We start from the raw sequence: 13,211 nt of genomic DNA, 5'->3' as shown, positions 1-13,211 counted from the left end.
TTTCCCCAACATTCACTACCTAAATTAAATGGCCTGTTTGGCCTCAGCTCTTCATAAACACTTTCAAAGTTACCCCTGACCAATCTTTCCCCCTGCCCCTTCCCCACCAAATTTTCAACAGCTGCCCTCCCTCCTCTTCTTTAGACTGCTTTTTGCTTTCTGCTGGTTTTCCTTCCTTCTGCTTTCTGCCTTTTTTTGCCACTTGTTTCCCTTTCACTTTGCTTTTACTCCCCACCTACAGCTCTGAGGGACCCCAGGCTGTGTACAAGCGCTGTGTAACACTGCACTGCCATTAGCAGTTTTGCTTCTGTGTACTGTGACTGAAGTCTCGGGTGCCAGTGCTGCAGTATCACAGCTTCACCTGTGCTCTGAAAAACCTGATCAATCCCGATCTAATGTGTGCAAGCACAATAAAGACTTGTACTATTTAGAAGTATTTTGGTATCTGTGGAGCGAACGTTACTATAATTAAAACATAGCTGTGCTTTCAGTAGATCTCCAAAGCCAACAAACTAATGGTAAGAATCGTGAGATGTCTTGTTATTTCCCAGATGTCCTGGTTTTGGCTGGGATAGAGTTAATTTTCTTTCTAGTAGCTGGTACAGCACTGTGTTTTGGGTCTAGCATGAGAATGTTGTTAACACACTGATGTTTTAGTTCCTGCTGTGCAGGGCTTACACAGAGTCAAGGCCTTTTCTGCTCCTCACCCCAGCCCACCAGTGAGGAGCTGGGGGGGGCAGAAGGAGCTGGGAGGGGACACAGCCGGGACAGTGACCCCAGCCGACCCCAGCACAACTGACCTTGTGCTCAGTATGTAAACTAGGGGAAAAGCTGGCCGGGGGTCCGCTGCTTGGGAAGTGGCTCAGCATTGGTCAGCAAGCGGTGAGCAACTGCATCGTGCATTGCTCATTTTGTGTATTCTTCTACCATTATTATTATTATTCCCTTTCTTTTCTGTCCTGTTAAATTGTCAGCCCACAAGTTTTACCCCTTCCCCCCCCCCCCCCCCCCCCCAATTCTCTGCCCCATCCCACTGCGGGGTGGGGGTGAGCGAATGGCTGTGTGGTGTTTATCTGCCTGCTGGGTTAAACCACAACAGTGTATGTTCAAAACTTTGCCTTCTCACTCTCTACGCTATTCGTTGCCATTGTTTTACAATGCTTAAGTGATTAACATCTTATGCCTTTGACACTGTGCATGCATTAGAACTTTAATTGTTAATTAAAGTATTCATTGCAGCTTGTCATCAATGAAGCAATTAAAGTTTACTTGTTACTGCTTGTTTCTAAGTCTTCCCAGTCCTCATCCTTGATCTATTTAAAATCCTTCAGCTTTATTGCTGACACTGCTTGTTTTGGCTCTACTGAGTCATATCAGCACTTGGTACCAATTTTGTAGCTGGTTAAGTTTCAAGATGAATTCCACATGTTATTGCCTTAATTTATGCTGTCACATCAGCTGATTTATGCTGTCACATCAGCTGATTTATGGTAGGTATCATGGATTTCCTGACAATAGTCCTTAAACGCTGTACCTTCCTTTAGAATTAGGATTTTTTTTTAGCCTTATATATATATTACCCTTTATCACAGGCATTACCTGGGCTGGCAGCCAAGTGAATGCCTGGGAGGATGTGTATGTGTCCGTAATCGCAAAGTGGTTGCGGAGATACCCACTGATGGCATGAAGGCAGTCTGTGCCCCTGGGCATCTCCTACTGGGCAGCATTTCTTGATACCACGATCCCTTTGCTAAGGTGCTGATGTGGTTCAGTATGCCACCTAACTTCTGATATGGCTTATTTCCAAGGACTTGATTTTTGACTCTGCTGACAGCCAAATAAACTGTTAAGGAAAAAGGGTTCATTACTAACTCCAGGAATGGGGCCTTTTTTTAGTTTTTTTTTGTCTTTTTTTTTAATCCATAATGATTCTTCCTACTGATTTATTCTGGCACTTTTTTTATAAGCTTCCTATGTGGGGAAAACATTTTCTTCTCAACCTGCCCTGGAGGTCTGTAACAGCAGCAGTGCTACCTTTTATGACTTTAACTTAAATTCAGGTCTCAGATCTAATTTAGCTTACATTTAAATGTGTTCTACTGTGTCAACCCCAATGGTACATGTAATATTGCTTCCCTCTGCCAGGGACTTTCATCCCCTGCACTCTGCAGTTCCTCTGGCTTTATTTCATGTGTTCTGGACCTGTGTGTTTTCAGCTGAGTTACCGTAGCGGGCTAACAGTTTCTCTTGTTTCAGTACTACAATACTGGTTGCTGATAACACGCCTGTGGTTGCTGCAAGAGTTTTCTATTTTGTCTTCCTTTACTTATATTTCCTTAGTTCAGTGACTGATATATTCTATGCCATACCAAGACACTGAATAAGTAGTCAGGGAGGTTTCCTGGGATTCTTTGCATTTCTCCTGCTTTTCAAAAATTTAGTTGGCAAATATTTCACATAATAGTTTCCAATATGCGTGCCACATCCCAGCAGTCATGTTTTCTCTTTTGCATATTTGCTGTGCTCATTCTGTACTTTTTTTTGTCCACTAGTAATAATCTTACATATATACGTACTTGTGCGGTTACATATATAAAGCTTTCTTTGTTTGAAAATATCCAGTGATACTCAGTCAGCAGCCCCGATGTTTTGGCTGGCATTGTATGGGTAACCTTGGGATGGTGGTTCTTGGCTATTTGGTAATTTCGCAGGCATGCTAGACTTCAACTTTCTAAAGCCTACCTCTGCATGTGGCACCCTGCCAGCCTCAAGATGCCTTCCGCTCCATTGTCTTGTGTGAGTCAGGCTGCAAAATGAAACATGCCTTCGATTCTGCTAAGATTCACTTTCCAGCCTTTGGGACTTGCTGATAATAGTGGGGTGGTAGAAGAGAGGCTTAATTTGCTATTAGTTTGGATTTGAGGTGCATAATCGGGGTTTTTTAGTGATTTAAAAAAAAGTATATATTTTTACCTTACAGCAAGCACAATATCTGTGTCTGTGGGGCAGTAAAAAGAGAACAAAGAACAAGAAGGGGGGAAAAAAAGGAAATGGCATCTGGCACTTGAGGGTGGGGGAGGAAGAATAAGGAGGAAAATTATTTGTTTGAAAATTCAAAGGGGGAGCACAGTCAATGTTGCGTAATGAATAAATCTTTATATTCAGTATACATTAGCAATCAATTGACCTCTCACAGAATTTGCAGCACTGTAATCACTGCTCCTTCCCGTTTGGTACCCTGCTCTTTCAATGAACATGTCCATCCTTCCCCCTCATCTTGTGTTGCCCTGCAAGATTAGATACCATATGCTAGTTTTAAAGGGAAAGCCCTGTCCTCCGTAGACCTCTGTCAGATCACTGAAGTCAGGTTTTTTTGACATGTGTCAGAAAACTGGATAACCCAGATTTTAGGTATTTATCTGCAACAATCTTCCCCTGTGTTGAGAACAAACTTGGAATTATAATTGGCATCGTGGAATATATTTGAGCCTTTCTAATATAAGGGTGACAGAGGTTAGAAAGCACTTCTGCACAGTGAATATTATCCCTAAGTGAGGATACCGATGCAGCAGCGATCAAAATTGGAGAAATGTGTGGATGTGCCCAGAAAGATCAATGACCCTCAGAGGTTCACAGACACCAAATGGCTGGTGCTGGACTCCAAAGGAGTGCCGGCTGTCTCGGCTGTAGGATGAGCGTGTTGGCGGGGAGGCGCAGTGGGGACACAGACTAGATAACAATAGAAATGCGCTGAAGGGAGGATTGGTGTCTGGAAGGAATCAAGGGATTGAAGAGCAAAGATGAAATAAAAGTGGAGAGTACAAAGCAGAGAAAGGGAGGAGGGCTATTGCTAAATTTTATTAGTAATTTAATTCATGTGATCTTATTTGAAAGGTTTGTCCTATGAAACAAAACACAGAAGAGTGAGTAGCCAGTCCAGACAAGAGGTCCATTAGCCTGTTTTAATTTGGGGTTTAATTCTTACTGGATGTTTTTTCATCTGTCACTGTTTTAAGTGTTCATTGAAGAAATAGGTGTCTGTTCACTAAGCACTTGTGATTTAACTGATGAACTGTGTGCTTGCCAGGAACAGCAAATCTCGGCGTGCAACGTACCTTTATCGAAGAAGGGAAGCCGAGATTTGTGTTCCTTTCTTCCGCCTACAAAGACTCGTTGCCATCTGCAGGCTGCAGTGTGCTGCAAAGGCGCCCGAGCTGGTTGTAACCCAGCTGTGTGTGTAACTGTAAAACCAGCCTGTTTCAAGGAGGGAGCTGGTGTCTTTCGGCTGCTATCAGTATCAGTTTTTAAAGCTGGGCTGGAGTGTTTAGTTATGGTCTGCAGTCTTTGACTCTGCAGTCCTGCATGCTTTAATTGGGGGGACGGGGACAAGGGGGTCCTGATGTAAAAAACCAGCCAAACAAAAAAACTAAACAAACCCAAACCACAATTGATGGAGTATAGTACCTCTAAAACGTTTGCATGTGGACTCATGCGGTTGAATATGAACGTAGAATATATTATACAAGGGTGAACTTTGTTCCTTGGGCCAACATGAGCGGATGAAGTCTTTTACAAAAGGAAATAACTTTCTTGTGTCTTAGTGTGTACTCATTAAATTCTTAATTGCTTTTGAGTCCTTCAGATGGCTGAGAAGTGGGCTCTTTCATATTGTTGGGAAAACCATATTACAAATGTTGTATTGTTATGGTTCCACTTTAAAACGTGGTAAATGTCACCTTTGCCTTTTCATTGATATGAATTTAATATTAGAAATCACTTTAATGGCTGTATTACAGAACTCTTATTCAGCAAATGCCTTAACCTTGAGTGGCACTTAACAGCTGAAAAGCATTAGTTCTAATAACCCTAATTTGCAGGGAAAAATGTAGTGTCTCTATGGATTTCAGTGGCAGAAAAAATAAACAATAGCCATAACTTTAACCCAGGAAAAAGTGCCTAAACAACACAACTGCTTTTCCAGCTAAACAAGCAGAATAATGATCACCTAGGTGTGATGCCTTTATATATTTTTGTCAAATCTTAAGGGCTGCACATGTACAGTTCAACAGCATGGTCAAAAGGAGCCCAGTGGTGACTGTGTGCCCAAATGTGTGTCACCTTTTATGTCCAAGTATCCTCTGAATGCAGCTGCTTTTTACAGATTTTTGTTGAAAATTTAAATAAACAAAGAACAGCAGCATATGCAAGTGTAATCTGGCAGGCCAAATGTGTCCACGTAAGGGTTTTGGGTGGGTTTTGTTTGTGTTTTGTTGTGGGTTTTAAATTTTTTTTTAATACAGCATAAGCTGTAGTTTCGTTCTTCTCCAAGAGTAATTTTTGAGTAAGTGGCTGGGGATGGTCCTGTAAAAACTGGAAAAAGCAGTACCTTACCTTAACTTTTCCAAGTGTGTGTGTCATTAATTTTGTTTCCATTAAATTAAATTAAAATTAAGTGCTTCCTGTAGCTTCTTGATTTGCAATTTTTTTCAGTCCCATTAGGTTGAACTCCAGATAAAAAATATTCAAAAAGGAGAGCGGGAGAAGGCTGAGGTGGGTTAAATGTAGGAATAGTTGCTGATTTGTCTCAGACTTCAAAAATGTATTTTCTATGGAGTCTTTCTTTAGTTTGTGCTGATTTAAAGCATGTGCTCATGGGAGTACATTTGAGGGCATCTACGTAAGTAGTTCACTGAAGCAATCCCTTTCAGGGGGTCTAGTCGCAGTGAAAACCTTGGCATTGGACTTCTGGGGAGAGCCTGATAACATAAAGTGATAAAGCTGGGTAGAAACTCTTCCGTTGGGGGAAGCTGTAGGGCCAGGGCAGGCGATAAGGGTCACTTTCAGGCGCGTGCAATTACTCTCTGATTCACAGGAAATCAAAGTGTTTTCCCAGTCGTGTGGTTTGGAAGCTGACCTTGTGGACAAGTATGTGTGATAATTGCACAAGTAGTTCAGTTGTTTCTAAACCTCTCCTGGTAGGTAACACTTTTCATAGACGTTTTCTGTTTTGTATCTTCTCTGAAGCTCTGATCAACTTCCTAAAAAAGCTGCCCGTCCACCAACAGAGCAGAAACTTGACCCTACCTGGCACTGTGCATGCAAACTCTTGGCAATTTATCAGTAAACATTCCAGGGCAAAGTTCTGCTGGTTTCGTTGGCAGTATAATAGAGGAGGAAAAGTAAAGTTACTAAAAGGAAAAACTGCCTTTGATATATTTTAAAAACCCGCCTTTGTTATAGCCTGATACAGTGCAACAAGGTAATTGCATTTTGGGGGTACTGGAGTAACATAGGAGATCTCTGGGCGCTGGGTTTTGGGGGAAAAGGGTTTTTGCTTCTTTGGTTTTAGCAGGATGGATTGGGTTCATCCCTCAAGTGCTCCTGTGCTACTTAGGTATGATCGCAAAATATTCTTGAGCTTTCTAGCCGAGAAGGATCATCGATGGTTCAAAATGCAGGACTAAGAAAAAGAGAATGTGTTTTTGAAATAATAAATAGAGGTTAGACTCTCTGGTCTCGTGCCTCATGTGCCTCCATTCTTCTGTTGTTTTTTTTTCAAATGGATGCATTTACTTTAATGTGGATGTTTTCAAATATAACTCTGACAACTCAGTATCAAAACAGTCTTCCTAATTGCTGTAGTTATAGGCTTAAAATATATCTCAATTTATTGGTGTTGCAGTTTGTCTGTGTTAAATGTGGAAAATGAGTGAACATCTGCAGTCTGAGGAGAGGGAACACAGGCATTTCTGAGCTCCAAGTACACGAGTGCAAACTAGAGAAGAAGCATTTCAGCTGTGGGAGCGTACTTGTCTGCAGGACCTCGCTTTGTAAAATATGCTGCAAAGCTAAAGGGAGATTGTCGCTGATTGTCTTGTAAGAGCAGCGAGCCTTCTGCTTCTTTGCTACTTTAAAAACGAATGCAGTTAAATCTAAGCCACTTCATTAGATCATGCCTGATTAAATGTAATAATAAAACTACCTATTTTGAAAATTATTTTGGATGACGTTTTCCTACCTGTGTTACAGCTGTCTACAGTTTTTATTCCTGAACTTCTAATTTAAAAAAAAAAAAAAGTCTCTATATTGGAAATACTGACCTGAAATTACCTTTCTCTTTTTTTTTTTTTTAACAGTACTTTTCTCTATCTGAAGTTCCTGGTAGTGTGGGCTCTAGTACTGTTGGGAGATTTTGTCCTGGAGTTCAGATTTGAGTATCTGTGGCCATTCTGGCTCTTCATCAGGAGTGTTTACGATTCCTTCAGATACCAGGGTTTGGTAAGTATAGCACACAGTTACTGTCCCTTTGTAGGGAAATCCTGCAATGTTTCAGGGCATATTCCATGTTATACAATTAACTTAATGGTGCTGATGATCATTTTCACAAGAGGAGGAATTTTCAAGTGACCAAGTGACCTGGCCTCAAGTCTCTTCACTCTGGCTACCTATTTTCTGTGGCAAGTGGAAGTGAAGCGATCTAATTTTCACCATAGGAAAATATTGTTTGAATTCCTGAGGTTAGGGAATTGGTTTAGATCCCTATATAAGAGGGTTGTCTTCAAAATAAAACGGTAGCCCTTGCCTGTTTAGATATTTACTACTCATTCAGAGAGTAAATTATGCTGCTGGGTTTTTTGGGTTTTGTTTTTTTTTTATGTTCCAGAAGGAGAATATAGTAATAATAATACTACATCAACAGTGTAAATTAAACTCTTCAAACAAAGTAATAAAGAATAAATATAGCTGTTCAGAGGCTTGTTGGAAGAGTGGATGGGCACATTCTTAAGCTGTACTTGTTCTCCCTTAATTGGTTAAGTTTCTACTTTCATTGGCTAGGCTGCTCCATTTCTTTGCCCTGATTATAAACAACACTAGTGTTCTATGTTGAAATCATTGTGGTGTCACCATTAATAAATAAACTGGTAATACTTGCTGGAATAAACCAAACCGCTCTTCTTTCCCCCCACCCCTCTTTTCTTCTAGGCCTTTTCAGTATTTTTTGTTTGTGTAGCATTCACATCAAATATAATATGTCTGCTCTTCATACCAATACAATGGCTGTTTTTTGCTGCCAGCACGTATGTGTGGGTACAGTATGTCTGGCACACAGGTAAGTCATTATTTTTTTTTAATTTACAACTTACTGATTTGAATATGTATCTTACAGCTTTTAGTAGCAGGCAGAAACCCTCTTCTGTTTCTTTCCACGTTTGTTTTAATGCACTTTTGTTATAGTTGAAAAATGGGGGGTTTTTTGCTTTCATTAGTATGCTGATTTGCACTTGATACATGTCTGGGTGGATCTTCTAGTAATCATTAAAGCTTGACCAAAGGAACTGAAAGTGTACAAACAGGAATTCCAGAGCAGTAAAAAATTTTCCTGACTTCAAAACGCTTCTGCAGCAATTCAAGAAATACAGAGCACGTACAAAAAGTTGTGAAACAGCGTTACATTCTTTCTACAACTCGATCGGTGTGCTGTTTTGGATATTATAATAGTTTAAATTTGTGTTAGTCAAATCTTTGTCAACTGGATTCAGTTTCTGAGCAAGAAGGCTGGTAATACCACTAGCTGCCCCAGTAGTTTGAAACATGTACGGAGAAATCTCCTCCCCATCCCTTTTTTTTTTTTTTAATCCTTAGTTGCTTGGGGTTTTTTAATAAATCCTGAGGTTCTGGGGGTTTTGGGGCAGCAGCTGGATTTTGGGGGCAGGTGGTTTTGTTTGCATGAGCACTAATACTTGACGTGGGTTACGTATATGTCTTTCCCTCAATCAAAAAAAAAACCTTAGGAGTAAAACTTGATTATTTAGAGGTAATTTTTCCCTACCCCAGTCATTGGGATTTGGGGCTTTTGTAATATTTCGTGTTAGACTTGCCGTCAGATCACAAGAATTTGCAGGATAGCACGGTTCATTTCTCAGCCTACTGGTGAAAGCAGTCATCTTTCTGACGAGTTAGTCATTTACAATAATGACAATGTGGGAGCTAATGGAAGATACTATGAACCAGTTGCTGCCCAATTTAAAATACGTAGAAAACCTGGGGTTATTTTTAGGTTTGTATTAATATGTGAAGGTGTTATCTGAAGTTGTTCTCAGGGTTGATGTTTAGAAACCCTGAAGGAAAGATTTGACAGGCCAGTTTTAACTGTAGCTATTGAGCTTGTTTAATATTTTAATTCACTGCAACCTTAGGGATTCTTCTTTTTAAATGCTTATCTAAGTTGATGGGAACTTGGTCTTTTTGTTTGGTTGGGTTTTTTCAGAAGTTATGATCTTTTTCGGTCATACATCTGCCTCGCTGGAATGTTGAGTCCCTTTAAGCTGACAGTCTCTACTCTAGGTTTCTCATTTACGCAGAGTACAGCTATTCATGAGAGACCAAAGCAAAGACCACAGTAAATAACATCAGGGCCTCACAGTAATGCTCTTTTTAGTTTTGAATTTAAGACCTGTCTCCAAATTGGCACACAATATGTTGATGTCAGTACGTAATCAAGAACTTTGTTTATTTTTATGAAGCTTGTGGCATGTAACTGGAATTGATTTGTGGAAATTTACGGTGGCTATATTGCATGCAACAGTGGCATTTTCCATTGGCCAAGAGGATGAAGACCTTAGTTTTGCTTGGCTACTGTTTTACATTCTCACCAGTAGTGCTGGAGAGAGAAGTCAATACAGCGTCCTAAATGTTCCCCTGCTGTAGAGTTCTGAGTCGCAGGCTGTTGTCTGCATTACTGTATATGGAGTAACCAGTCCTGTGCTTACTCACTCATGTTTTCTCAGCTGATTTGCTCAGTGCTGCTACTAAGATATACCTAACTTGGAGTGAAAAAGTAGTCCAAGCTTACCACTTCTGACTCAAAGATCATAAGCTGTAACATTACCTCATCTTCTGCAGTTTCTTCCATTTGTGTTCCTTCTCTGTATAAGGTTTTGTGCCAAGCTATTTCATTAGCTGTGCATCTGTTATTTTTCACTGATGCCTTTTAAAAAGTAGTAAAGCAAGATAAAGAGACAAAAGTTTAGAGTTGGTTTAAAATAAAGACATCCTAGATTCTTTATTCTGAAAAAAAACAACCCTGTTATAATTCCCTATATGTCTGTCTGAGAATTTCCCTTGACTTTTGGAATGTTTTAAAATAACTTGAAAATATCTGCTGCTTGTAATATATTACTAAGGTGTTTCTCTCTTTCTCTCAATAGAGAGGGGTGTGTGCTTACCGACAGTATCACTGTGGATACTTTTTGTTTATATTGAAGCAGCCATTAGATTTAAAGATTTAAAAAACTTCCATGTAGACCTTTGTCGTCCATTTGCAGCACACTGGTAAGTGGGGTTTTTTCCCTTCTTGTCCTATTAACCTTTATTTCATCAGGGAAATTAATATTCAGGGCTTTTTCTTTTGATTCAGGGGTTGGCTGTTCAGTTCTCCCCTCCCACATCTGTCCCTAAATATTCCACCAGAAGTGTATGCTAAACATTAACCAAGTGCAGCCTTTCTGAAGATGCAGGGTTTGCGAGCTGTAGGGAATGTCTAGTTTTGGGCCCCTCACTACAAGAAGGACACTGAGGTGGTGGAGCTTGTCCAAAGAAGGGCAGCAAAGTTGGTGAAGGGTCTAGAGAACAAGGCTTATGAGGAGCGGCTGAGGGAGCTGGGGAGGGTTTAGTCTGGAGAAGAGGAGGCTGAGGGGAGACCTTATCGCTCTCTACAACTACCTGAAAGGAGGTTGTAGCGAGGCGGGGGTCGGTCTCTTCTCCCTAGTAACTAGCGACAGGGTGAGAGGAAAAGGCCTCAAGCTGTGCCAGGGGAAGTTTAGGTTGGATATTAGGAAAAACTTTGTCACCGAAAGGGTTGTCAAACATCGGCACAGGCTGCCCAGGGAGGTGGTGGAGTCTCCATCCCTGGAGGTATTTAAAAGAAGGGTAGACGTGGTGCTTGAGGATATGGTTTAGTGCTGGACTTGGCAGCGATAGGTTAGCGGTTGGACTCAATGATCTTAAGGGTCTTTTCCAACCATAACGATTCTATGATTCTATGATATTCCTAACGTTTCTTGGAGGTTCTTGTAATCGATTTACAAATTTTGTATTTGCATAATGAATAGATGGTAAAAGTAGGAGAAAAAATAGTTTCACTGGTAATTTATGTATCCAGTTACGAAAATTTTCTTTTTCTGTAGCAAAGCACTCCTCTTTCCCCCCTCCAGTGAGAAGATTTCATAATTCACCAGAGGAAGGGAATAAGCTTCAGGTTGAAAATCATGACAGAAAATAAAAAACAAACGCTACTTTTTACACCACTTCTTTGGAAGTGATGAGTGACTTCAGGCAAAAGACTTAACTGCAGGGTATCCATATCTGGAAGAAATGCACTTCTATTCCACAAGTTTTTAGTGTAGTATGCATTGATCAGGCCACATTTAAAATGTGTCTTGTTTATCTTGGAGTCATTTGGTCCAGTTCCCTGTGATACAGTCTCTACTAAATTAGACATCTGTCATTTTAATTTATATTGTCTACATTGTGCAATAAATCCCTTAAACACTAATTAAATTCTGTAGTAGTTACAAAAGCACTTTAGGAGCTGTGTAGAAAGGTCTTTCGGCTGCTGAATTGGATGCAAACATCTCGGCTTGTCATCAGTGTTTTAGAACTGTAGCTACAGCTGGCTTTACACAGTGTTACAAAAGAAGCATTGGCAGAGATAATATCAGATGCATATGCAAATGATTTGCATTCTGGCAGCTTATGTAGAAATGCAATTTGCACAGTGCTATTACTGAGCAAAGAATGAGACCATTTTAATGGTTAATAGTCATCTGTATCTGAGTTTTCCCATGATCGAGGACACCTTCAGTGTTTAAAATGCCACTTCACTGTGCTTTAAAATACTTGTCAAAGATGTATTTATTTTTATACAGGGATGTTTGCTCATTGATCGAGTTGCCTTGTTAATAAATACCAGCATGATTTGTTAGTGTTCTGTATTGGTGTGGTTGTCACAAGCTAATAAGAGTACTTAAATTCTGCGTGATGAAGGTGATGTACAAAAAAAAAATTCCAAAGTTCTGTTACACTTCTGTCATCCCTGTCAACAAATGGAACAGCAGAATCTAGCTGGAAGTGAAATTCTTCATATCTTATCTGTCAGTAAGATAAGTGGAAGAACGAAGTTTAGAGATTAGATGTTTTTTGCTTACAGCTTCAAGGTCAGTCTCCTAAACGAGGAGTTTCCAAAGGCTGCTTGTTGCCCACTAAAGATGTTTTATTTGTGGTTGTCCTCAGCAGAGGCAGATGGTTATCGAGGCTTCACCTCCAGGGTCACTTGTAGCTGGACCAGGTGTGGGTGGTGGCACTTTGGCTCACAGCCTTGGTCTCCCCCAGGAATGCAGTAGCCCCAAAGCCGTATGTTCCAGCGGTGCTGCAGCGAGAAGGTGTCGCAGGGGCTGTTGCAGAGGCATATTTTGGAGAACCATCGTTTTGTCTCTGCTTGAAAAGGGGTCTGCTCTTAATTTCTGAGTGTGAAGGGATGGTGCTAAGGATCAGTTTCTCCCTTCACTGTTCTGGATGAATGTTGTTAACACATCTCCCAGTTTAATGTCTTCATATTATGTGGCCCTTTAAGAACAAAATTTGGGCACTCTGCTGTATTTGGCTGTTATCTCCTTAAAAAGTACATAATTCCTAGTCTGGTGCCTGTCTAAAAGCTGTCTTTGCTGTGCGTTGTGCAATTGCATTGTCGTAATCCTTTAATCTGTGCTACGGTTAATTGCTGTCTGTAATGAACTGTAGTTTTATCTTGATAAAGAGGTGCCTACGTTTTTGAATTTTAGCTTTATCATAGTACAGCAAGAAATGTTTTATATATAATTTTCCATGAAAAGTTGTAATCCAGATGTATTCCCAGCTATATAATTTATTACAATTTATTAATTTGTTGTTATGGTTACATTTTGAATAATAATATTGGGTTTTTTCTTAGTATTGGCTACCCTGTTGTGACTTTGGGCTTTGGCTTTAAAAGTTACGTCAGCTACAAAATGCGTTTAAGAAAACAAAAAGAGGTGCAGAAAGAGAATGAGTTCTACATGCAGCTTCTCCAGCAAGCTCTGCCCCCGGAACAGCAGATGCTACAAAGGCAAGAGAGGGAGGCAGAGGAAGGCAAGTCACACTTATTACTTAATGTCTTCGCTATTATCTGTTAT

At 40.3% G+C, this 13,211-nt stretch overlaps 1 protein-coding gene across 2 annotated transcripts in view; it reads left to right on the top strand.

The window, feature by feature from the left end:
• Positions 1-13,211, top strand: part of MACO1 (macoilin 1) — a 30,802-nt gene that overhangs the window by 2,729 nt on the left and 14,862 nt on the right. For both annotated transcript variants that reach the window (XM_075114494.1, XM_075114495.1), the window contains exons 2-5: positions 7,137-7,278; positions 7,984-8,110; positions 10,209-10,332; positions 12,989-13,167. In XM_075114494.1, the coding sequence (XP_074970595.1) occupies positions 7,137-7,278; positions 7,984-8,110; positions 10,209-10,332; positions 12,989-13,167 (572 nt within the window). The remainder of the gene's footprint in view (positions 1-7,136; positions 7,279-7,983; positions 8,111-10,208; positions 10,333-12,988; positions 13,168-13,211) is intronic.

The sequence above is a fragment of the Phalacrocorax aristotelis genome, chromosome 20, assembly GCF_949628215.1.
Source record: "Phalacrocorax aristotelis chromosome 20, bGulAri2.1, whole genome shotgun sequence".
Classification (NCBI taxonomy): Eukaryota; Metazoa; Chordata; class Aves; order Suliformes; family Phalacrocoracidae; genus Phalacrocorax; species Phalacrocorax aristotelis.
This window is presented reverse-complemented; position numbering and strand designations above follow the sequence as displayed.